Source organism: Xenopus laevis, chromosome 7S (genome assembly GCF_017654675.1).
Source record: "Xenopus laevis strain J_2021 chromosome 7S, Xenopus_laevis_v10.1, whole genome shotgun sequence".
Classification (NCBI taxonomy): domain Eukaryota; kingdom Metazoa; phylum Chordata; class Amphibia; order Anura; family Pipidae; genus Xenopus; species Xenopus laevis.
This window is the reverse complement of record NC_054384.1, coordinates 109786003-109812315: the sequence shown is the minus strand read 5'-3', so window position 1 is coordinate 109812315 and position 26313 is coordinate 109786003. Positions and strand designations below refer to the sequence as shown.

Sequence of the window (26313 nt, the reverse complement as noted above, 5' to 3'; positions counted from 1 at the left end):
TCTCAAAAGCACAAACAGATTTTTTTATATTTAATTTTGAAATCTGACATGGGGCTAGACATATTGTCAGTTTCTCAGCTGCCCCCAGTCATGTGACTTGTGCTCTGATAAACTTCAGTCACTCTTTACTGCTGTACTGCAAGTTGGAGTGATATCACCCCCCCCCCCAGCAGCCAAACAACAGAACAATGGGAAGGTAACCAGATAGCAGCTCCCTAACACAAGATAATAGCTGCCTGGTAGATCTAAGAAAAACACTCAATAGTAAAATCCAGGTCCCACTGAGACACATTCAGTTACATTGAGTAGGAGAAACAACAGCCTGTCAGAAAGCAGTTCCATCCTAAAGTGCTGGCTCTTTCTGAAATCACATGACCAGGCAAAATTACCTGAGATGCACCTACACACCAATATTACACCTAAATACACTTGCTGGTTCAGGAATGACATTTTATATTGTACAGTGAATTATTTGCAGTGAAAACTGTGTCATTTAGAAATAAAAACAACATCATAAAAATCACTGCAGAAACTCTTTAACATATTCTTCATGCACAGCACCATCTAGTGGTCAAGAATAGGTAATGCTGTGGGTTTTGCTGTCCATGGTGCTTATCCCAATAGGCAGGTTTATACTGATCTCTACAGGAGGAAGTAGCATGGCAGTTCCCTCTCACTCACACCCAAACTGCACGGTGTAGGGGGAGACATAATATTATTCATCAGTATGGCAGTTTCCAATATAAATCTGAAGGTTTTTAAGGCAAAATAACCCGTGCCCCAAGGCTTCCTGAATGTTCATAAACAGTGGAAATCAAGGGGAGCTAAACATTTCCTCTTTAAAGGGCTTGTTCACCTTTAAATTAACTGTTAGTATGATGCACAAGACAATTTGCAATTGGTTTTCATTTTTTTATTATTTGTGGTTTTTGACGTATTTAGCTATTTATTCAGCAGCTTTCCAGTTTCCAATGTCAGCCATCTAGTCGCTAGGGTCCAAATTCTCCTAGCAACCATGCACTGATGTGAATAAGAGACTGGAATATGAATAGGAGAGGCCTGAATAGAAAGATGAGGAATAAAAAGTAACAATAGTTAGATGGGGTCAGTGACCCCCATTTGAAAGCTGGAAAAGAAGAGAAATAATTAAAAAACTGAAGAAAAAAAAAGACCAATTGAAAGGTTGCTTAGAATTAGCCATTCCATAACATACTAAAAGTGAACTGAAAGGTGGAAGGCAGAATGGTCTGTGCCTGGAGGCCTCCTGAATGTTCAGAAACAAACAGTGGAAATTAAAGGGAACTAAAGAGATGTTAGAGCGTGGGCCCTTTAAATAAAGAGGCAGATGAGGCTTAGGGGAAGGCCGAGCTACACACTCTCGCCTCTGATTGGCTGCCGAACCCCAGCGCGTAGAAACATAGAGATAGACCAACCTATCTCTTTCCAGGTAATCTCAGCACACATTACTATTCACACACACAGACCCATAGTGATGATATCCTTTCCCATATGACGCGTGACCTACACTGAACTAGAGTATTCTATTCCCCAAAACCCCATTAACCACGACCCGGCTGCTGCTAGAATCCCTCCCAATTGCAGTTCATTCGGGTCGTGCCTGGGGACTGGAATTCTGGGAATTGTAGTCTTTGCGTCCCCGTGTGACGCCCTTTTCAGCCTGTAACGCGATCTTATTGGACTTCGTAGCCCTATATGCAACGCGGCTGCAGGAAAGCAGCTTCTGGAACGTGTAGTTCAAGTTGTCATTATTGTTGTTATCCGACAATACTTCGAAACTACATATCCCATCATGCCTCTCATCCCACCAGTCTATATGCAGCCGTTCGTTTTCCCTGCCTGCTGTTTGCTTTCAATAGCCGTAGTCAAGCCCCCGAGCTGTAATTGTGAGCCAGACCGCCTGCCTCGAGAGCCTGTGCCGTATAAACGCGGTCGTTCTCTCATCCGCATTGAGTGTACCATGACTACATCTCCCGCGTTTCCCCGCGCCTCAGTTCTGCCCCACCTTCCGCGCGTTGCCTGCTGGGAGATGTAGTGCGCTGAACAATGGGAGCTGCCTCGGAGTGTATGAAAAGACTACGCTTCCCGTCGTTCCACGCGAGAGTAGCTTGGGGGTTTTGGCGCCGGCGCTGTGCTCGATTATTATAGTAGTTCCCAGAGCGGATAAAGATGGCGACGGCTGCGGCCTCGGCTGGTCCCGGAGCCTCGGGCTCGGTGCGGGGCCGCTTTCCGGGCAGGCCGTGGGTTGGGAGGAGCGGGAGCCGTGCGGAGCGATCTCGTGTAACCTTCCATGTGTCGCCTGATGTGGGTTCCTCCGAGAACCCGGACTCGACTCAGCTGCAGATCCTCGGGCTTCACCAGAACCTGAAGCGGCTGAAAGGGGCCTGTGGCCGGGACAGTGACAGCGGCGAGGTGAGGAGGGGGCGTGGCTGAATCACGGGGCTCACGGATGGAGGTTTGTGGGTGGGAAAGTGCAGCTGTCAGAGAGCAGGAAGAGAAGAGCCGCCCACTTGTATTGGGCACAGGCAAGAGCTACACCCCGCCCCCAAACTGACTTATCGGGGATCATGGGAGTTGTAGTCGGGTTGCTTGAGCAACAACTGATCCTTTCGCTGGGAGGGGGAGGGGAGTTGCAGTTCAGCTGGGGATTTGCAGGATGGAAACACCCCCAATTTATGTCCCAGCCACCCCCACCAATGCCGTGCTTTCTCAATGGTCCAGCTTGTTGCACCCATTCACTTACAATATGAATAAAGGGCAAGTTCACCTCTGCATTCTTTACTATTTGCATTTATTCCTGGTATTCATCTTCCATTCTGCCTTACACACTGTTTTGTTGCCAGGGTAATAAAGCCCTAGCAACCAAATGGCAGTAAAAATTCCAACCCCAAGACAAGAACAAAAAAAAGCAAACATTTCAAAAATCGGCAATGAGTTCTGATTGTTAGAATCCTGCTGCGTGTCTATAAAAGTAAATTTTAAGGTCAACTTCCCCTTTAAGTACTTGGGCTCGCTAGGAAGTTACATTTGTTTAGTGTATTTATTTTTTTTTAAATTTAAAGGGGTAGGTAACCTTTAAGGCAACTTTTATTATGTTAAAGAACGGCCAATTTTAAGCAACTTTTCAATTGGTCTTCATTATTTATTTTTTTATAGGTTTTTAATTATTTGCCTTCTTCTTCCGACTCTTTCCAGATTTCAAATGGGGGTCACTGACCCCATCTAAAAAACAAATGCTCTGTAAGGCTACAAATGTATTGTTATTGCTACTTTTTATTCCTCATCTTTCTATTCAGGCCTCTCCTATTCATATTCCAGTCTCTTATACAAATCAGTGCATGGTTGCTAGGGGAATTTGGACCCTAGCGACCGGACGGCTGAAATTGCAAACTGGAGAGTTGCTGAATAAAAAGCTAAATGACTGAAAAACCACAAATAATAAAAAATGAAAACCAATTGTCTCAGAATATCCCTCTATACATTATACTAAGTTATCTCAAAGGCGAACAACCCCTTTAATAGCTGCCTTATTTGTGTCTGTTTGGTTTTTGGGGTCACCGACCCCGGTATAATAAGCCCTAGCAACCAGATAAAGGTTTCAGTTCAAACCTGAGAACTGCAGGACAAAAAAATATATATATATATTTTTGTTTCAATTAGAATTATGAGATCATTTATGCGAAAAAGCCCCTTAATTAATGAACTGTTGAGAGTTTGTTGGGAAAAGCCGGGTGTTTCTTGTTCTCTCTGCAGCCTGTGTGTTATATACAGAGGCTTTTTACTTGGCTGGCTGATTGTATCCCGCCTACAACTCCCATGATCCTCTGACTGCATTGACCTGTTGCTGGAATTATTTCTGCCAGTGCTTTATTCAGTCAGGCCTGATTGTATGTAACTGTACAAGGATTGTTCTTGTGATCGGGGGCCGGTGGTTCTGACTCTGTTCTCTTGGTTCATTCTGTATGGTTAACCCCTCCCTATCTGCTCCCTACAAGCTCTAATCTATTTGTGCACCAGTGCCACGCGGATCTCTCTGCTTCTTATCAGTCACAATGGAGCATGAGGGGCAACTGCTGGTGTCATGTAAGAGCCCCGCCCTTATTTGCTGTGTGTCAGTAGGGCCCAGAGAGCTTGCACTTAGTGCTACCACTTCTATTCCCTGTTATTCCTGTGTGTATGGGACGAGATACTGATCTTCTCCTTAGCGCCGACCCAACAGAAATGCCTTATGGGGCGAAAATAATGAATTGTGTCAGAACAGAACCACACGTACACTGAGCTAATGTATTTAGTATTTCCCACTTATATACCCAATATATACCCATTATATAGCCAATATATAGCCATTATTTAGCCATTATACAGCCAATATATACCCAATATATACCCAATATATATACCCATTATATACCCATTATATACCCAATATATACAGCCATTATACAGCCATTGTATACAGCCATTGTATACCCAATGTATACCCAATGTATACCCAATGTATACCCAATGTATACCCAATTGTATACCCAATGTATACCCAATTGTATACCCAATATATCCCCCTTATAGACCCAATATGTAGACCCAATTATATACAAGTTGTTCAGGTCTCATGATTAGAATAAAGGGTCTAATGGGTTTGGGCTGCAAATAAATCAGATGTATGTCAGGGCCAGAGCAAAGAGAAAGGGGTCGTTTGGATTCCCAGGTGAAATACCCAGGGGACATGGTGCCAGGCGTTGTACTCGCGAGTTGGTTACTGACACCACAGAGAAAGTGAGGGACCCCTCCCCAGTGGGACTGAATGGATCCCCCCATCTCCCTGGGACTCTCTTGAATCACATGCTCCTGTAAAAAGGGACTTCCCTAATAATCTAGGGCTATGAGTGAGACGATGAGACTTGTAGTTCTACAGCATCGGAAAACACCGCACATTTACCTGCTCTGATAGATGTTCAGAGATATTGGGGGGTGCTGGTTTTGGTGGCTGTTTTATCTTTTTCACTAAAATATTCTGATTGTTTGTTTTGCAGGAAGACTTTGCGGGTTTCACTGCTGAAGAAAGTGCTCTTGGGAGCTCACTCCGATTGGCTCTCAGATCAAACAGAGGTACGGGGTCATTTTTATGGGCCTGGGTGTTCCACTTCCTGATTCACACCATAAACTGAAGTAATTAAAATATAATGTAGTGTTGCACTGGACTGGTAAAATTGGCGTGTTTGATTTAGAAAGACTACTGTGTATCCTGTGCTTGAATGGCTGCCCCATGGCTACACAGCAGCTTGTTTATATAAACTATAGTAGTACTTATCTGTTATCTACTGTGTATCCTGTGCTTGAATGGCTGCCCCCATGGCTACACAGCAGCTTGTTTATATAAACTATAGTAGTACTTATCTGTTATCTACTGTGTATCCTGTGCTTGAATGGCTGCCCCCATGGCTACACAGCAGCTTGTTTATATAAACTATAGTAGTACTTATCTGTTATCTACTGTGTATCCTGTGCTTGAATGGCTGCCCCCATGGCTACACAGCAGCTTGTTTATATAAACTATAGTAGTACTTATCTGTTATCTACTGTGTATCCTGTGCTTGAATGGCTGCCCCCATGGCTACACAGCAGCTTGTTTATATAAACTATAGTAGTACTTATCTGTTATCTACTGTGTATCCTGTGCTTGAATGGCTGCCCCCATGGCTACACAGCAGCTTGTTTATATAAACTATAGTAGTTTTTGAAGCAAACACACCAGTTGTACCAGTGCAGGGCAACACTACATTATATTATCATTCCTTTAAAACACTTTCATTTTTTGGTGTTACTGTTCCTTTAATATACTAATGTATTTTCCATGTTGATTGAAAGAAGTAAAGTCCACAACACCCAAAGCATTTTATCACTTCCAAAGCTCAAAATATAAAGCCACATCCTTTCCTAATTCTAAACCAAAGTGTAACTACATAAACCAAAAACAATTGGGAAACCTAAAACAACGTGTATAGTACATATCAATTGAGCCTGGCAAATAGCTGTAGAATAGTTGATAAATACAATCCACAATTAACTAAAATATTGTTCTTAGACCCAACATTGCTTCTGCCATATCCTCCTTTATAGTACTGTATATACTCAGGTATATACGGTAGCTCTTCATTTGATTTTCACTGCTTGTATTTAAAGGGGTTCACCTTTGAGTTAACCATTAGTATGATGTAGAGAGGGATATTCTGAGACAATTTGCAATTGGTTTTCTTTTTTTATTATTTGTGGTTTTTTGACTTATTTAGCTTTTTATTCAGCAGCTCTCCAATTTGCAGGGTGGTTGCTATGGTCCAAATTACCTTAGCAACCATGCCTTGGTTTGAATCAGAATATGGAATATTAATAGGGCAGGGTATGAACAGAAAGAGGAGTAATAAAAAGTAGCAATAACAATAAATGTGTAGCTTAAGAGAGGATTGGTTTTTAGAGGGGGTCAGTGACCCCCGTTTGAAAGATAGAAGAAGGCAAATAATTCATAAACATAAAAAAGAAATAATGAAGACCAATTGTAAAGTTGCTTAGAATTCTATAACATACTAAAAGTTAACCTGAAGGTGAACCACTCCTTTAAGGCTGACCCACAAATTTGATCAAATTAGGGTGACCAGAATGGCATTTATAAACCAGTCCCATACATATTTGACCAGGGCTCTGCCAGATTTTGTTTTTGGACTGATAAAGAGACGAATAAGCTGCTGAGCTAATATATGGCAATCCTATAGAAGAAGGAAATGCTTGATCACTCCCCTGAGATTCTTATCTGTAACCTCAAGCCCCAGGCTGCACTCCTCCAAATAACGCACGAGTCTGCAGTACTGCTCTAGCGAGTGCCACTACACCATCTTGTTTGCTTTGGCCGAGATCCTTGCTGTAGTTCTGTGCTCTTTACATGTGCAATAGAACATTTTCGATTTTACTGAACCGCACATTCGTACAGCCCAAGGAGGCCACAAGGGATCTATGGGGCAGGGAACAAGATGGGGGCATGGCTAGTACCCAGGGTTTGTGCGTTTTTCAGAGAAGAGAATCGCTGGCCCAGAGTGGGCCCAAAACATTGGCAACACCCATTGTTTATTAACAGGTCCTCTGCTGCGGAGTTTATGGGCGTCATCTTCTCCCGAGCGCACTTCTTCCTGCTATGCCCGGCATTTTATAGTGCATGCACAGTACGAGGCATTTACTGGTAAGGATCTTCTGCGCATGCTCCGACAGTCCGGGGAAAAAAAGGAAACCGTGACTTTCGGGTGCATGCGCAGTTGGAGTCATTTGCCGGTACGGAGCTACTGCGTGTGCGCCCGAAAGTCACGAAGTATTCCATCTTTTTTTCCGGAAACTTTGTGACTTTCGGCGCATGCGATGAAGATCTTTACCGGTAAATGCCTCGTACTGTGCATGCGACAAAAAACGCAGGGAAAACAGGAAGAAGAGCACTCGGGAGAAGATGGCGCCCGTGAACTCCGGAGCAAAGGACCTGCGCCGAGGGGTGAGTACAAAGTTAGGAGCATTTGCCCGGGGGGCAGGAGGGAGGGGGACCTACACAGGGGAGGGTTTTTTCCCCATACAGGTTGACTTCTCCTTTAAGTCTCAGTTTTAAAGGAGAATTCAACCCTTACCTAAAAAAACCCTACCCTACGTAGAACCTTCCTCCCCCTAGCCTAGCTGTTAAGCCGGGGGAATTGCCCCTAACTTTTTTCTTCCCCCCCCCCTCGGTGCAGATTCAGGGATCACAGTTCACTGCAGCCATCTTCCGGGTCTTTGTGTCTTCTTCCGGCACTTCAGCAATTTCCTTCTATTTCTGCGCGTGCGCAGTTGTCGCAAACAGGGTTATTGCTCCACCTGCGCACGTGCCGCTTCTCCGGTCTCAGTCTGAGGTTACCGAAGACCCGGAAGATGGCTGCCGTGAACTGCGATCCCTGAATCTGCACCGAGGGGTATGTAAAAAGTTAGAGGCATTTCCCCGGGTTAGCAGCTAAGCTGGCGGGGGAGGAGGGTCTACGTATGGTAGGAGGTTAGGGGTTTCAAATAGTTAAGGGTTAAATTCTCCTTTAAGTGCACCCAAAAACACACAAGGGCAAACCTAGGCTTAAGCCGTGTTGTTACAAATCCTGCATGGTTATTGTTGATTGTCGCCTTACTCCATACTCATATTTGTTTCTCTGTCTTCTCTTTCTTACCAAGAAAAAACGCCTGAACCAGCACCGACAAGCTCATTGCCGAGCGCAGCACCCCCCAAAAAGCCACTGTGTTCCATTCCGCCACATCTAAGGCATATTTTTATCCCTGAAAAGGAGATCCGGGTGCATCTCACTCAACTCGATCCATGTTTAGTTAATATGGCGAAGTACTCCACCATTATTACCCGGCCCAAGAAGGAAGAGGTCCCTGTTACCCCAGAAAAGCAGCACAAACCTGCAGATCCCAACACAGTACCGCAACAGACGCTATCCTCCTCTGAACCCCCAAAAGAGAAAGGGAGACCTCAGAGATCAAGGACTCGCACATGGAAGGCAAGTGCCTCTGAGGCTTTCCGACGCCATCTCCAAACAGACCCCAGCCGAGAAGCAACCAAATCTCCTGCTAACGGCAACACAACTGATTGCAGCGATGCTCCTTCCACAGACACAAAAAGTCTGACTGAGGCAACAGATCAACAGGAAGAGTTACGTGATAGGAAAAGAATTCTGACTAGTCAGGTTGTTGCCGCTTCTGAACCTGAAGGGGCTTCTCCTGTAGGAAGGTGTAGAGGAGAGAGGCATGAGAACCAGAGCCAAGTGTATGAGAAGGATTTACCTCCTTCACCCAATAAGGCTTGTCCTGCTTTAAAAGGACAGAGGGACACCCAGGTTCCTAGAGTAAAATGGAAGCTTCCAGCAGGTTATAGGCAAGTGAATGAGCTGGAAGCTGACACTTCAGAAGAAGACGGGCTACAAAGTAAAGAAGGTCTCGCTAATGACATAAAGGACAAGTTACCACGTGGAGAAGCAGAGAGCCTGGAAGCAAGTGAATCTGTGGAAACTGAAGAGAGAAATCTGTTGGATGGCTGTAGCACTGCGGAAGAACATAAAGCAGACATGGACTGTGGGTCTGAGGCAACGTTGCTACCTCTTCATGGAGATAGACATGGTTTTTCTGCATCCGTTCTGCCTGCTGTAGCAAGAGAGGAAATGTCTCTGCCGGACGTTAACTCTACAGATGAAAAAATTTGTTTGGTATCTGCGATGGAGCCTCAAGATTCCACATTTACATCCCCCAAAAAGAAAGTCAAGAAATTGAGTAACAGCAAAAAAGCGAAGCTACTGCGTGCCAAGAAGGCTGAACAAATGGCCGCTAAAAGTCTGCTGGCAAAAATAAAGGAGGCACATCTGAAAGCCCAGCCCTATATGCAAGCTCCGTCTTCCAAGGAGATGGCACCAAGGAACAGCAGCCTCTCCACGAGCATTCAGAGCATCGTTGCTCCTGTACCCAGTGCCCGCCCTTCCCGCGTCATTAAAGCACCTCGCCGGTTTCTTGATGAGACACAGTTGTCTCCTTTTACAGAAAACCAAACCAAGGCCAACCCAGTTTTGCATAACACCGAGGTCCTTAGTAACAGCCTGGCGGAAATGGAGCCGCAAGGAATATCTGATTCCCTTCCTTCTCCTACAGAAACGTTTTTCAATCTGTTTAGTGAAGATCATCTGTGTTTCCTTCCTCCCCTCTCACCTGAGGCAGAATCCACGCGCTCCTGCCCTTCATCTGCTTCTTCTCCTACTTTAAATTCTCTTCCATCGCCATCTCTTTCTGAGAGCAAGCGGAAAAATATTCTTCGGGCGCCTACTTTTTGTTGGAATTCAGTTGGTACTACTGACCAGGAAGCCCAATCTACTCTGTGCTCCTCTAGACCTCTCTTTCGCCTGCAATCTCCTGCCTCTCCACTAGAGCTGTTACAACTACTCTCTCCACAGTCTGCTCCATCCTCCCCACCTCCTCAGCCTGTCCCCAAAGCAGAACCTAAAAGGTCTCCCCTTCTCCGGGCCCCCCAGTTCACGCCTAGTGAAGCACATCTGAAGATCTATGAATCGGTGTCTTTCGAGGATCGGGATGGCAAATCATCTTTTTCCCCTCCTAACCGGCAGCAACATGCAGACTTCACTTCAAGCACAACGGCCAATGTCTCTGCACCAGAAACCATGACTGCATTGGTGGCCAAACAGAGCGATTTAAATGTAGGATGCCGCCGGGCAAACCATCTGACCATACCTATGTTTGACTCTACATCTGATGCTTTGTTGGGCACTGAACCAACACTAAAACCCTCTGATCAAATTCTCGCTGATCCAGCTGAGTCCCTAAACTTGGGGTACAAAAGTATTACTTCCCGGAAGGTGAAACGTGAGAAGGGAGCCATTAAATTGGGACCTATGAACAGCCGTGGTGTGGTATGTAAAATGGCCATCAAATCGCCATCCCTATCACCCACGGAGACCCTTGCCGAAAGAGGAATATCTTCTGATGAGACATTGTCTGGCACTGACAAAAAAGTCATTTCTCTGCTGGAGAAAGCCAAGTTGCAGTTAATACGGATTGACAAGCAAAAGAATTCTGAAATGGTGAGTCGCTTAGACCTATTGGATCTTTTATGCCTTATTTGTGTGAATCCATAAGTGTCATTAGGCCTAACTGTGCTCCCGAAGTAGTAAATATTGACTTAAAGGACTAAAGCTAAGTTAAAAATCTTTAGTATCCATAATAATCTTTTTATATCCCCTCTATTAGGGTCAGGATTCACCAGTGCAGGGTCCACGGATTAAACATGTCTGCCGGCACCCATCTGTTGCCCTTGGAAAGCCTCGAGCCATGATTCCTGAGGACATCCCTCGATTGAGTGCTCTGCCAATGCACGAGAGGGAACCCACTGTACCCTCCCCCATAGACCAGCCTGAAGGTAAGCTCCCTGTCCGCTCATTCAGGGAATTCTTAAAGGGAAACTATCGCGAAAAAATAAGAAATTTTCTAAATACAATTAAAAATTCTGTACCATTTATGAAATAATCAAGTTTATGTTCACTATCCCTCTCTCAGCATCTGCTTCTCTTCATTCTCTCTTCATGCAGCAGTTGGGTGTCAGATATTCATTGACAGTTAGATCCAATATATCTTATAGGGGGGCTCCTTTCCTAGCAGATGAATTAGAGCTCACTCAAATAACTGATTCCAGTACAAACAATATTTAACAAAATAACTGCCTTTTGCACAAATCCTGCATGTAGAGAGACATGATGTCTGGTGAGTTTAATAGAGTGAGCTCTAATACATCTTCTAGGCAAAAGGAGCCTCCTATAAGATATATTGGATCTAACTGTCAGTGAATATCTGACATCCAACTGCTGCATGAAGAGAGAATGAAGAGAAACAGATGCTGAGAGAGGAATAGTGAATATAAACTTGCAGAATTTTTGTATTTAGAAAGTTTCTTATTTCAGTATGATAAATTTTCATTTTCTCAATAGTTCCCCTTTAAAATGGCAACCATAGCTCAAATAACCGCTCTGTCTGCGAGCAGCGTAGTTGTTATATCTGTTGTGTTGCAATACTGACCCAGAATGAGTCGCCTTCTTTACCTGTTTCAGAAACCTCCTCCGCCTCTGAGGCAGAAAGCAGCACCGTGAAGCAGAAGAGAGCCGCCCCTGTACGTAGCAAGCCGAAGGCCCAAACGAAGGCAAGACTGCGCATGGGTCGGTGCGGCGTTTGCAAAGGTTGCTTAGTGCAGGATGATTGTGGCAAGTGTGTGAACTGCAAAGACAAGACCAAGTTTGGAGGCCCAAACACCAAGAAGCAATGCTGTGTGTAAGTTCCTTACTCTCAATCTGACCTTTCCTCTGTAAAAGAATAGAAAATAAATAATGTATTGGGCTATGTGGAGGTGTTAGCTGGAGACGGGGGACTTGTCCCGAAATTGCTTTGGCACTACTGTAAGACAAAAGTACAAATAAGCATAGCAGGATACTTGGTGTATCTAGAATCCTTCATAGTTACATAGTTACATAGTTACATAGTTACATAGTTACATAGTCAAATTGGGTTGAAAAAAGACAAAGTCCATCAAGTTCAACCCCTCCAAATGAAAACCCAGCCCCATACACACACCCCTCCCTACTGTCACATAAATGATATATACCCATATCTATACTAACTATAGAGCTTAGTATCACAATAGCCTTTGTATTATGTCCAAGTCCCTCTTATAGTCATTAACTGAATCATCACCCGGCAGTGCATTCCCCAACCTCACTGTCCTCACTGTGATGAACCCCCTACTCTGTTCCTTTAAATGAAACTTCTTTTCCTCTAGTCTGAAGGGGAGGCCTCTGGTACGTGATTCTCTTTATGGGTAAAAAGGTCCCCTGCTATTTGTCTATAATGTCCTCTAATGTACTTGTAAAGTCTAATCATGTCCCCTCACAAGCGCCTTTTTTCCCCCAGAGAAAACAACCCCAACCTTGTCAGTCTCCCTCATAATTTAACTCTTCCCTCCCTCTAACCAGTTTAGTTGCACTTAGTCTCTGCACTCTCTCCAGCTCATTTATATCCCTCTTAAGGACTGGAGTCCAAAACTGCCCCCATACTCCAGATGAGGCCTCACCAGGGACCTATAAAGAGGCAGAATTATGTTTTCATCCCTTGAGTTAATGCCCTAGGACAGGTTACGGCTGTTTTTGCATAGTCCCTCTGCTGAGTTTTCTTTAGTCCCCTTTTCTTTCTTTATATATATTTCGAACATTTGATTGAGTTTTGCAACAAAAAGACATGAACGTTTAGGTGATAGATATAACATGCAGTATCAATGGCCAGTGATATAGATGACACTACATTTGATATGTTTTCATATTATAGGAAAACAAAAAGATTAAAAAGAAACATCAGAAAATAAAAGAAATGTTAACATCAGTGTATGTATATACCCAGAGGATGTGAGGGAATAAAAATTAGGGATGCACCGAATCCACTATTTTGGATTCGGACGAATTCTTTGCGAATACCGAATCAGAATCCTGATTTGCATATGCGGTGGGAAAGGGAGAACATTTTTACTTCCTTGTTTTCACACAATTTCCCTCCCCGCCCCTAATTTGCATATGCAAATTAGGAATTGGATTCGGTTCGGCTGAATCCTGCTGAAAAAGGCCGAATCCCGAACCCAATCCTGGATTCAGTTCATCCCTAATAAAAATAGACATGTAATTAAATAAAGATTAACCATTATTTCCAGACTCGTAAGTAAAAATTAGATATGGAGGAACTTAAAAATCTGCTTTTTATTTTTGGACTCAAACTTAACCTTAAAACAAAATTAAAGGGATCCTGTCATCGGAAAACATCTTGTGTTAGGGAGCTGCTATCTGTTTACCTTCCCGTTGTTCTGTTGTTTGGCTGCTGGGGGGGGGGAAGGGAGGGGGTGATATCACTCCAACTTGCAGTAAAGAGTGATTAAAGTTTATCAGAGTCACATGACTGGGGGCAGCTGGGAAATTGACTATGTCTAGCCCCATGTGAGATTTCAAAATTGAATATAAAAAAATCTGTTTGCTCTTTAGAGAAATGGATTTCAGTGCAGAATTCTGCTGGAGCAGCACTATTAACTGATTCATTTTGAAAAAAATTTTTTTCCCATGACAGTATCCCTTTAAGTGACCACATGTTTATGAAAGATTTCTTGAATTTATCTTCATTTAATCATTTATTTTTACTTTGATATCTTCCTGCCAGCTAAGTTGATTCTGATAATTTTTATTTCTTTTATGAAATCCTTACACCCAGGTAAGGATTGGATTTCCAAGTAAATGATTTCCCAGGGAGACCTTGTTTTATATATAGCTTACAATTCAAACACAATTGAGATTTGTACTTTGCTATATCGACGGCATAACCAGAACATTTCTATTATCTCTTATGTCTGCCAGGTTTCGGCAATGTGACGCTATTCTGGCACGGAGGCTGGAGAGGGCAGGAAAGAAAGGTGAGCCCCTATTTTACTACCAGTCCATATCCCTGATGCTTTTAGAAGTAGGGACCAGGCCGGCTGATATGCTTATGCATCAAAGGGAAGTGGCGTATACAGGTTTGGTGTAATAACCAGGGGGTGATCCCAATATGTAATGGTTTATATCGTGACTTTGCACCGTGCCTGCATACTTTGGATCCTGTATGTTAGTGTGGAATAATTTCTACGTTCAGGAGCATCTGCCGTCAGGTGCATGAATTACAAAAAATAAACACACAGTTGCAGTTAAAGGAGAACTAAAGCCTAACCAAAGAAGTAGGTAGAAATGTTGTACATGATGTTTTGTGCTTCTGTACCAGCCCAAGGCAACCACAGCCCTTTAGCAGTAAAGATCTGTGTCTCCAAAGATGCCCCAGTAGCTCCCCATCTTCTTTTCTGCTGATTCACTGATTCACATGCTCTGTGCTGCTGTCACTTACTGAGCTTAGGGAGCCACTCACAATATACAGTACACATAGAATAGAAATGTCACAATATAAGGCTGATTAGTAATTAATACACATAATTACTACATGGCAGCACAGAAACCAGTGCAATTAGCATCAGAATTGAATAATCAGCAAACCTGTAGCATCAGCTTATATTACAGCCAGGGAAGCTCATTTTCTGCTGGATAATTAGTGACGAGCCCTAAGCTTAGCTTCTCAACAGCCAATCAGAGCCCACTGAGCATGTGAGTGTCACAGACACTTTCCAAGATGGTGACCCCCTGTGACAAGTTTGAAGTCCTGGATCATTGCTGCTATTGACGAGCTCAAACTTTAGCCTCGTGCAATAAGTTCACTATATAGAATATGGTATCTTTACCTATATTCTTTTTTAGGGTTTAGTTCTCCTTTAAATGCTACGCGCAGTTCCCTTAGTCTAACCCTGCTGTAAGTAGCATCGTTCTGGGATTCCAATTTGGCCAGAACCGTATCATCCCAGAGTATTGGTAGGACAGCCTGAAAAGTAAATTATTTCTTGGGGGGGGGGGAACTCCTGGGTGGTCATGGCCCCTGCTTTGTACCTCTTGTAGGACTGCACCCCCATCACTGTTACCCCAGGCTACTTCCTCTGCCATTAAAGTACCAGCAGCGATAAGACCATATTGGACTGGAGCCTTATCTCTGGCAATTTTTCTACATTATCCAACACATTGTATAAGGTACTGGATAGTCTGAGATAGGATGCAGTGTTCCTTTGAGAAAGAGGTGCACTCAGACGCTGCTGTAGAAGAATTCTTGTTTACAGGAAGGTTATTTTTTAATAACCTGCCTGCTCAGTTGGGACATTTTCACCCACTGTAGGAATGGAGTGGGATAGGCTTATCGGAGCATTTCAGCTTCAGATTAGCTTTTAGTATGCTATTGGTCAGTGATCCCCAACCCATAGCTCTTGAACAACATGTTGCTCTCCAACCCCTTGGATGTTGCTCCCAGTGGCCTCAATGCAGGAGCTTATTTTTGAATTCCAGGCTTGGAGGCAAGTTTTGGTTGTATAAAAACCAGGTGCACTGCCAAATGGCCAATCACAGCACTTAATTGGTACCCCAAAACATTTTTTATGCTGGTGTTGCTCCCCAACTACTTTTACTTCTGAATGTTGCTCATGGGTTCTAAAGGTTGGGGATCCCTGCTATAGGTGAACCTCGTCAAAGCAACTTTTCTCTTGTGTGTAGGGAACACAGAAATGCCTGGGTATAGCTCCACCCTTTCTGGAGCCAGGATACTATGCATAGATATGTCAATGGATCCTCCCTCTGCAGCTCACCTCTTTTCTACAAGTGCCCTTATAGAAATATCTCCTAGATGTCTACTCATCCTTCAGCTTAATTAGTCACACCTCTTTTAATAGAATGCTAGCCATTATTTATTAAAGCAGATGGTCTGTCAGCACATAAGCTTCCCAACTTCTTCCTTGCAGTGCGCAGGTTTGTCATACCAAATATTTGTGAGACGTTCAGAGAAGCTCTTGAATTGGGGGCCTCCAACAGCTTTTCAAGGAGCTACATGTGGCCTGTTGGGCCTCCAGGTGGTCATTTCATTGGTTATAGGTATAGAAAGACCTATTAATGCAAGGATTATGGTCATCTACCAAGGTACACAATTACTCCACTGGCTGCCAATCCCAGTAGGCCACAAGAGAACATTGTGTGACCTAAGCCCTTCTATGCTTCCACCTCCTTGGTGCAAACTTTGGTTCTACCATCACGGCCAACAATCATTCTTTCATTACCAGACGCATTCTTCACCTTTTTGTTTCCGATGCCGACCTGCTTATAATCATCTCAGTTGCTGTTGGTCCCAACAGCAAAACAGTCTGACATTTAGCTTAGTACTAATACACCCTGGCGGCTCCAGTCTGGTGTCAGACCACTTCTGGTCAGGTCTACAGTGTAACAACTCCAAAATTTGACAAGAATAGGGAGGGAGCATGGTACTGTATTTTTTCCTTGGTAGGCGGGCACAGAGAAGAGCAGAAGACATAGCCCTTGCACTAAAGCTTAAGTCACAGTTTCCTTCTGAAATGAGCTCTTCTGGGAGCTGTGCAGGAAGATTCCCTTATTTTGTTTTTTCAAGGAGCAGCAAGAATGTCAAGACTGCAAAAGGTGTCGGGGAAAATTTCCTGTCGTAGACCAACCTCCTTTCCAGCACAAGTGCTCCTACAATGTCTATTGGCCGCTCCGATATGGGTCCCCAAATTGCTTATAAGGGGTCGTCAGGATAAATTCTATCCCCTCCCCCATATCGCACAGTAGCTGTAAATCAAATTCCAAGATCTGTCTGACATAATAGAAAAGCACCTTGGACTGAATTTAGAGTCCACCCGGTCATCCAAAAGAACTAGAAGACGTTGGAGAAACCATATTCCTTTTAACCACTTGACTGGATTCCCCCTGCCTGTCGATATTTTGGGAGGATATAGGAAGAACATGCCCAGCTGATGTAGAACGTGGTCTCCATTTACAGCTGTGAGCAGTCTAAAGCTTAGAAGAGGCATCAAAGATTTTGGTTCTGGTTTAGTTCAACAAATACACTTAAAATGGAGACTTTGAGGTTGATTGTCCAGGTGATGGAATACCAATGACAACATAGGATTCCCTCGATCTTTTGGTTAAGGTAGACTCAAGATGGACGATGGAATTAACTTCAGAAGTTCGCCTAAATGATTGAACTTGCACCCTCCCTGCAAGTTCCCTCCTCCTTTTCTGGGAATGACCTTAATACCAAAAGTTCCTGGTAAGAATGTCTCTGTCTCCTAGACCATGGCTTTAGACCTTTCGATTGATGAATGAAGCTTCTGAAACGGGCTGGTTCAACACCCCAATCTACAGGTTTTCCATATACTAGCATGACTATTGGGACCTTTATATGAAAACAAAAGACTCATTTTGAGAAGGTTTACAAGGCCTACTTTGTCTGGGGAACTGCAGAGTCTGCTCCAAACCCCACACACACACACACACAATTTTCCAAAGAAGCATTTCTAAAGGAACAGAGTCTAGGATTGTTAACATAATGATTGTCTGCCTTGTGTGTACAGTGAAGTTTGAAGACCTTTACCCACAAGAGGTCAACTGGCATCAACATTCTATTTTGCCATCCCACACAGCATTTTAAGAACCAAAGACTTCCATTTACATGACTGCATTTTTCTGTAGCCCATTTCACTGGCCAACTTTCATCTAATCAAATTTGAACCTGGTGATGGCAATTCAGACCAACTTATCTGAATGTAGGGGTGTAGCTATACCCAGGCATTCCTGTGCACCCCAAGAGACAGGAGAGAAAAGGTGTGAGCTGTAAGCACCCCAAAGAACTTTAGACTAACTGATGAGTGGGATCTAAATTTATTCTTTATGGTCTTCAATTATTAGGTTCCTATACTTCTCTTTACTGCCAGTACTATCTTTTGTTGCGGTAACTGTGCAAATGTGACTGCGTGATTTCAGTTTTAGAATAGAATACTGCTGTCTACACCAGCAAGGCTTGGGCCAAACATACTTTTATGCCTATTATTTTTAACAAGGAAAATCTGTATTTTTGCTGTTTCCTAAGCTAAACCATGCAACCAGGGAAACTGCAGCACCTCTGCATAATGGACTCCTGCTAACAAACCAGTCCAAAAGAACTGACAGTAGGGGTTGTATACCAATAATCTAATCATCTACTTTGCAAGGACCAAACATGGAGTAGCTTCAGTTTCCCTGGTTGCCTGTTTGACTTAGAAAATAACAAACCATTTTTCATGATTAAAACAATAAGCAAAAAGCATGTTCAGCACAAGCCCTATTAATTGCACTTATGTTGCACAATGGGGTATACTTCTGCCCTTTAAAAAGTGATATTTTAATTTTTTTTATCCTTTACTATGCAATACTTGTATTATTAGTCCAATGGGGGACACAGGAACATTGAGGTAAAAGCCCTCTCCTAAGGAGAGACTACAATGCAGAACTGGAGAGCCTCTGATCCCCCCTCTTATCCCTTTGCCATCTTCAAGGCTCTTCAGTTTGACAAGACAAAGCAAAAACTTCCATAACTTTGATGCTAACCCACCCAATGACTAAAAGCCAAAAAACCAAAGGACAGAAATATGCTCAGGAGGAGTCCTGTGTCCCTCCATTGGACTGAAGAGAAGATGTAAGTGAAAGAACTAAAAACTCCTTTTCTCTCAGGAGGACAGAGGAATGGCGTGAAGGCAGCCAAACGTCCTCCAAGGCAAGATGGAAGGAACATGTTTAAAAACCCAGAGAAGGGACACAAGTCGGAGTGAAAGGAACCATGGACCGCAGAACCTTAACGCGAGAAGGCTGCTTCTGCAAATGAAAACAAATTATAGAATTTGATGACCCCGCACTGCTTGCCCGACAAAGGCAACAGTCCTACATGCCCAATAAAGGCCAGGTTTGCTGGTGGAATGGGCTAGCAGCTAGAACAGGGGAAGCTTCTTGAGGGCAATGCACACCTGACTGTCTTCTAAATCCATTGACTGTATCTAGGCTGTGATGTTGGCCTGAATTCATTGGGATCTTGATTTTTCATACATGGCATATGGGGTAACAACCCAATGACAGTCTCTTTATTTAAGTGAAAGTAAGATGCTACCTTGAGGAGAAGGGCAGGATAGCATGAATGACCGCCTTCTCTGCAAAAACAAGGACGGTCTTCTTCTCTTGATAAATTAAAACTGAGATGTTCACAAAACCAGCAAAGCAGATAATACTTCGTTAAGGTCAAACTGCAGACATTTTCTTCCATTGGTAACCTCATCTGGAGCTAGACTGTACGAGTAGACCCCTGCACCTTAAGGGAGCCTAAGTTGAGGCCCTTGGGCACCAGACCGTATAATAGTAGCCGACAGAAACCAGCTCCCTGACATAAGTATTGCTTGGGTTAATATGTTGGACAAGCACCTTAAAGATCAATGTCTTAAGGTCCAGCTTCCAAGGATCCTGATGGCAAAGTGGTTTCTTGAAGTAAAAGATTAAAGTAATTCTGTACTCATCTTGGTTGACAAAGAGGTCTGGAAATCACAACCTCCCGAGCTACTGCAGCAAAGTTAATATGGCCTACGGAATCCATGTGAATGTTCATGTTCTGCTTCCATTCTGTCAGATCCAGTTTATTTTGCTGGAGGTATCTGGTATTTGGAGAATGTTTCCTTCTGCCCACGGGAAGATGCTTTTCAACTCTTCAGCTGCTGCCAGATTGAGGTCCCCCCCCCCCCTTCACCTCGATGATTTCCATATTCTACTACTGTAACAATGGATTCTGACAGACAATCCGTGTGGTTGTTGCTACACAATTTCTGAGACTTCCAGATGATTTGTTAGGAGTTTGGACTCTTCAGGAGACCATATGCACTGGCATGTCTGGTTCTGTATCCCAATCTTGCCTTCTTTGCTAACTTTTTTGACACATGGGCTTGGCAAAGAACATTTCCTTCTACAGGTACTGTAAAACTGACCACTATTTTGGAAACTCCCTGGATTTGGCGAAGTACTGAAGACTATAGCACCTGGAATGGTGGGAGTTGAGATTTCCAAGCCCACCAGATCTGGAATACCTCCCAGAGAATTATTTAAAGGCAAGGCGTTATAGCAAGGTACTTTCATAATAGAGAGGACTTTTTTTCTTGGCTCACGTTCCTCTATGTCCCTCAAGGGCCCTTCATCACTTACCACACCCTGACCCTAGATATCCTGCTGGACTAGTCTAGACAGAATTGTCCCAGTGTGGGATGGATCATAGGGGTTTGACACAAGACCAGCCATGCAGATCTCACCACTAGTCATTGATTAGAGCCTTTATTGTTTAGGGCCAACCTCCAACCCTGGAAAAACCAGAATACCTATAGTAGGGCAAAGGGCTAACGGGGAAGAGGGTTTAATCTGTTGGTTCTTGTCCTGCCTCCATACCGGAGGGGCTTCTGCCTCATCATTCCTGTGTTCCTTTGGATGTGGGTGAAAGTTAAACTACCCCTTTAAAGAGCCACTATATACTGTTTCCTTTGTATTTATCTAATGCATGAGACAAATCTGTCCTTTTTTTATTATTATTTCCCCTGTTCCATCTCCCAGCTTTAACTTTGCCTAAGCTACCACCCTGCTGGGAAACATCCTTCCTTGCCATCTCCCATAGCCCACACTGTTGTGGGTATAATCTCTATGTAAGCAGTCCAATGCTGGGGGAGCCCTTTAATTAGGCCACCATAAAAATGAAATCTCCATTGCGGATAATAGAGCAGGGCTGCACTTTTTTTCCTGAATGCCTTTTTTGGCTGGTAAAGCCATACCCCTGCTGACTTGTTTGGGGATGGTTATAACAAAAAAGCATAGGAAAAAAAATTCTTTATAATGCCTCACTTGACATGGAGCCGTCTACCATTGGAAAAAATACATTAGCCTCTTAATATGGAGAAGCAGTGGTGGCCCTTAAAATGTTACAATTCCTCAAACATATTAAATTCACAAAAGTTTCAGTGTTTTAATAATAAATTTAGAGGAAACATTTCTTACCCTCCCACCAGGTCGAAAAGCGCCAGCGCAGTCACGTGAAAATTTTCCAGACTCTGATGACACCTACCCCGATACCTGGAGGGCTGAAGAAACCGAAGCCAATGATCCAGATTCTCTCTCTAAACGCAAGTCCTCCCGACGGTGCGTGAGACAGCGCCCGTTCTACGATCTTTTCCCCGAATCCGAAGACACTGACTATGATCCTGCCCCCAGTGTCTCGCGTAAGAAGACACGACGAGAGTCAGGTCAGAATGCTGTAAGCAATGGAAGATAGCAGCACTGGGAGTTTGGAGGATACGGCACGGGAGCTCAGAAGATGAACATTAAACATGGTTTCTTTCCTCTGCTTTACAGATCGGCTCCCTCAAGACTCTGAAGAACAGAGCAAACCTCGCAGAACTCCCCAACAGCCTCTGATTCTTAGAGCTCGCAAGGGCCCAGAGCAAGTGAGTTGGCAAATGTTTATCTGTCTGTGGAATACACTAGTTATTTCTGAACTGACAATGGAATCATTTCTCTTGCCTTCTCGGTTACTCACTTTTTTATTTTACTCCCTTTGTCTTTAGGAATCTGTAGTGAATGGGGGTTCTGGGAAATTGAAGTCTGCGGATGGAACTTACCGATTGCGGGTTGATTTTAAGGTAAGGACCAACTACTGTGGCTTCTATCGAAGGGGAAACGCTGTATATTTAAAGCTTCATCAGCAAGAGATTTCTGTTAATTCTACATGTTTTTTTTCTATTAGGAAGACTGTGATTTGAAAAACGTGTGGCTGATGGGAGGGCTGAGTGTCCTGACGTCTGTTCCTGTCAAACCAACGCTCATGTGCCTACTGTGTGCCAGCAGAGGGCGTCACAAGGTGAATTATGCCTCATACTGGAGTGGTTTTGGCAGTGTCCATGGAGGATGGCCTCCTTGAGTCCGTAAGCAAGTCTCCGCTCTAGTGCCGAGCCATCTGGGAGATAAACGAAGTAACGTTTGCAACTACTAAGCAGAGAACTTTAACTGGTTAACTCTCTGAAAGCAAGCACTGGATTGGTAGCTATGAGTGTCTATACAAATGTTGCACTTATTACATTACCCCCCCACAGATGACAGTTTAGCTCTATGCTGGTCTAAACGAGGGATAGGTCTCATGTTGGTACAGAGTTAAACAAGAGGTTTGTTCTCCTACTCTTGTTCATGTGAGAGAAGTTCTTTTCACCCCTTTCAGTAGGAATGGTGCATTTTGGGGATTTGATTTTGTTTTAAATAAGTGTGCTCTGGTTGCTCCCACAGCTGCTGTACTGCCAGGTCTGCTGTGAGCCGTTCCACAACTTCTGTTTGGAGGAATCCGAGCGCCCGCTGCCCAATCAGGAAGGAACGTGGTGCTGCAGACGCTGCAAGTTTTGTAACGTGTGCGGGCAGAAGGGAAAGGCCAAAAAGGTGACTGACCCGCCAGTGTGTGTTGTGCATTGCTTACAAAGTGCAGGTTCTTCAATTCTTTTTGTCTCCATGTTGCAGCCCTTGCTAGAATGTGAGCTGTGCCAGACAAACTATCATGTCAACTGCCTAGGACCCAATTATCCTCTTAAAGCTCCTTGTAACGGAAAAGGCTGGGTATGTATTCTGGGTCCTGTATTCACCAAGGTACCAGGAGCTCACAGCAGTCCTAGCTAAGGCTGATCTGCAACTCCTACTATAATAAAGTGCTTGACTGGGGTTTTCATGGCAGACATTCATTGGCATATGTAGGTTTTGATTGGTCCCTAATGTAAATCTCTCGTGCAGACCTGCTCAGCCTGTGTCCGCTGCAGAAGCTGTGGGATTGCCCCAGGAAAAGATGGCGACTTGGAGTTATCCAATGACAGCAAGCTGTGTGGGGAGTGCCGCACACTCTATGACAAAGGTGAGACGGGCTTTTGCCTCTCTGGATTATTATCACCTCGCTGCAGATGACGTGACACCTTTCTCTTTATCTGCCTTCAGGAAACTTCTGTCCCATTTGTATCCATTGCTATGAAGAGAGCGAGTACGAGAGCAAAATGATACAGTGTGCAAAGTGTGATAAATGGGTTCACTCCAAGTGTGAGGGGCTTTCTGGTAAGTGTTTCTGCATCCCCCCCCCCCAGTAATGCTTTGGGTTCCTCCCCCTTTGTATTTCTCACATATGCAGTATGTGCCTTTTATTTTTCCTGCAGATGAAGGCTATGAGATATTATCTAACCTACCTGACAGTGTGGTGTACACGTGCCCCCCTTGTCTGGGCAACAACAGCCCAATGTGGCGGGAAGCGATGCTTTCTGAACTGACTGCCGGGCTCCACGAGGTTCTGCAGGGATTACTGACTTCTGATCTTGCTGCTTCTCTCCTACATTGTGCACAGGTGAGAATCATTCTGTATTGAATCCCGTGTAACACAGAGGCACATGGTCATGAGAAAAATATGTAACACTAAGCAAAGACTTCCGACATCCCATGAGCCCAATAAACCTCGGCCAACCCTAACACAAGAACTAAACCCTAAACATGAATCTGCCTACAAATGTCCTATTTTATATAGTGAACTTATTGCACGAGGCTAAAGTTTGAGCTTGTCAATAGCAGCAATGATCCAGGACTTCAAACTTGTCACAGGGGGTCACCATCTTGGAAAGTGTCTGTGACACTCACATGCTCAGTGGGCTCTGATTGGCTGTTGAGAAGCTAAGCTTAGGGCTCGTCACTAATTATCCAGCAGAAAATGAGCTTCCCTGGCTGTAATATAAGCTGATGCTACAGGTTTGCTGATTATTAAATTCTGATGCTAATTGCACTGGTTTCTGTGCTGCCATGTAGTAATTATGTGTATTAATTACTAATCAGCCTTATATTGTGACATTTCTATTCTATGTGTACTGTATATTGTGAGTGGGTCCCTAAGCTCAGTAAGTGACAGCAGCACAGAGCATGTGCAGTGAATCAGCAGAAAAGAAGATGGGGAGCTACTGGGGCATCTTTGGAGACACAGATCTTTACTGCTAAAGGGCTGTGGTTGCCTTGGGCTGGTACAGAAGCACAAAACATCATGTACAACATTTCTACCTACTTCTTTAGTTAGGATTTAGTTCTCCTTTAAGTAATAGGAAACAATCCCTTTAAGAGGAAGTAAAGTGTAAAATAGAATAAGGCTAGAAATGCTGTATTTTGTATACTAAACATAAACATGAACTTACTGCACCACAAGACTAATCAAACAAATGATTTATGCTTTCAAAGTTGGCCACAGGGGGTCACCATCTTGTAACTTTGTTATACATCTTTGCAAGACCAAGACTGTGCACATGCTCAGTGTGGTCTGGGCTGCTTAGGGATCGTCATAAAGGATCAAAACAGCACAAGTCAAATAATATCTGCCAGAAGCCAATACAGCAAGACTGATTAATAATCAGAATATACAGACTGCACTGGGTCCTGTGTTGTCATGTAATCTAATGTGGATTTTATAGTTTTTGTATTGTTTAATATAAACTTTCTCCAACTCTGCAGAACCAGTGGCTGCAGCAAAATAATCCTCCAAATAGAATCCCATTTTATCTGTTTAAATCTGGCTCCATGATCTTTGTCCCTGCAGCTGGAATTGGAAACCGTAAAGGGGATGTAAAGGCAAAAATAAAATCCAATACAAATCTCTACACAGTCGCCGACTGCTCTACAGGGAAACAAACAAAGCTGCTCGAGTTCTGCATGGCTGGGAAGTAAGGCGGGGGCTCCCCCTGCTGTTCATAAGTATAATTGTTTCCCTGCAGAGCAGTTAGGGACCGTCTGACAATTCCTATCCACAGCAGTAAATGAAGGGAGAATTTCACTGCATACAGTCAGGTTTCTTATAAAAACACATTTTTTTAATTAAAGTATATTGGAAAAATGGGTTTTATTTTTTTGCCTTTACATGCCCTTTAACTGAATGTAACAATTCACCCACCACCTTCCATGTCTTCGTATATGTGTAAATGGCTCTTGGCTGACAGTCTTGCTATAAATGCGCTTGGTTCTTTTGTGTAACAAAGTGGGGTTGTAGCTCATACTGAGGGGGTCTAACTAAAATAGATGCATATCATACCCCCATAAAATGGGTCTGGTAAGCAGAGCACAGACTTTTGGAATAAAGTACAGAATTGCAGGTAACTCCGTGTATTCGTAGGATCAGGGTTTTCTTGGTTCTTGATGTGTGTAAGAACCGGGCCTTTCCTAGAGGAAATTGAAACTTCAACCCTCCATCTATGGCTTTCCTTAGCTACACTTGAGTGGTTCTATGTGCTTAGTAAGCGCTCCGGGCTCTCTTTCTGTCTAATGATGCATGAGTGATCTCAAATAACTAGGGATGCACCGAATCCACTATTTTGGATTCAGCCGAACCCCCGAATCCTTCACGAAAGATTCGGCTAAACACCGAACCAAATCTGAATCGTAATTTGCATATGCAAATTAGGGGTGGGAAGGGGAAAAATATTTTACTTTTTTTGTGATAAAAAGTCACGTGATTCCCTCCCCGCCCCTCGGCTGAATCCTGCTGCAAAAGGCCAAATCCCGAACCGAATCCTGGATTTGGTGCATCCCTACAAATACCTTAAAGTGATACTGTCATGGGAAAACATGTTTTTTTCAAAACACATCAGTTAATAGTGCTGCTCCAGCAGAATTCTGCACTGAAATACGTTTCTCAAAAGAGCAAACAGGTTTTTTTATTTTTAGTTTTGAAATGTGACATGGGGCTAGACATATTGTCAGTTTCCCAGCTGCCCTCCGTCATATGGCTTGTGCTCTGATAAAGTTCAGTCACTGTTTACTGCAAGTTGGAGTGATATTAACCCCCTCCTTTCCCCCCAGAAGCCTAACAGAACAGTAGGAAGGTAACCAGATAGCAGCTCCCTAACACAAGATAACAGCTGCCTGGTAGATCTAAGAACAGCAATCAATAGTAAAATCCAGGTCCCACTGAGACACATTCAGTTACATTGAGTAGGAGAAACAACAGGCTGCCAGAAAGCAGTTCCATCTTAAAGTGCTGGCTCTTTCTGAAATCACATGACCAGGCAAAATGAGCTGAGATGCACCTACACACCAATATTACAACTAAATACACTTGCTGCTTCAGGAATGACATTTTATATTGTACAGTGAATTATTTGCAGTGTAAACAGTGTCATTTAGAAATAAAAACGACACCATAAAAATCATGACCGAA

The 26313-nt window shown here is 43.6% G+C and overlaps 1 protein-coding gene across 1 annotated transcript in view; it reads left to right on the top strand.

Annotated features, from left to right (window-relative positions):
* Window positions 1-1183: 1183 nt before the first annotated feature.
* LOC108697287 (histone-lysine N-methyltransferase 2B) overlaps window positions 1184-26313 on the top strand; it is a 44758-nt gene continuing 19628 nt past the window's right edge. The window contains exons 1-15 of the mRNA XM_041571754.1: window positions 1184-2430; window positions 5052-5127; window positions 8242-10652; window positions 10819-10987; window positions 11673-11889; window positions 14004-14059; window positions 21119-21352; window positions 21462-21553; window positions 21674-21748; window positions 21853-21966; window positions 22386-22532; window positions 22611-22706; window positions 22878-22995; window positions 23076-23189; window positions 23288-23472. Coding sequence (XP_041427688.1) covers window positions 2188-2430; window positions 5052-5127; window positions 8242-10652; window positions 10819-10987; window positions 11673-11889; window positions 14004-14059; window positions 21119-21352; window positions 21462-21553; window positions 21674-21748; window positions 21853-21966; window positions 22386-22532; window positions 22611-22706; window positions 22878-22995; window positions 23076-23189; window positions 23288-23472 — 4347 coding nt within the window. The 5' untranslated portion in view covers window positions 1184-2187. The remainder of the gene's footprint in view (window positions 2431-5051; window positions 5128-8241; window positions 10653-10818; window positions 10988-11672; window positions 11890-14003; window positions 14060-21118; window positions 21353-21461; window positions 21554-21673; window positions 21749-21852; window positions 21967-22385; window positions 22533-22610; window positions 22707-22877; window positions 22996-23075; window positions 23190-23287; window positions 23473-26313) is intronic.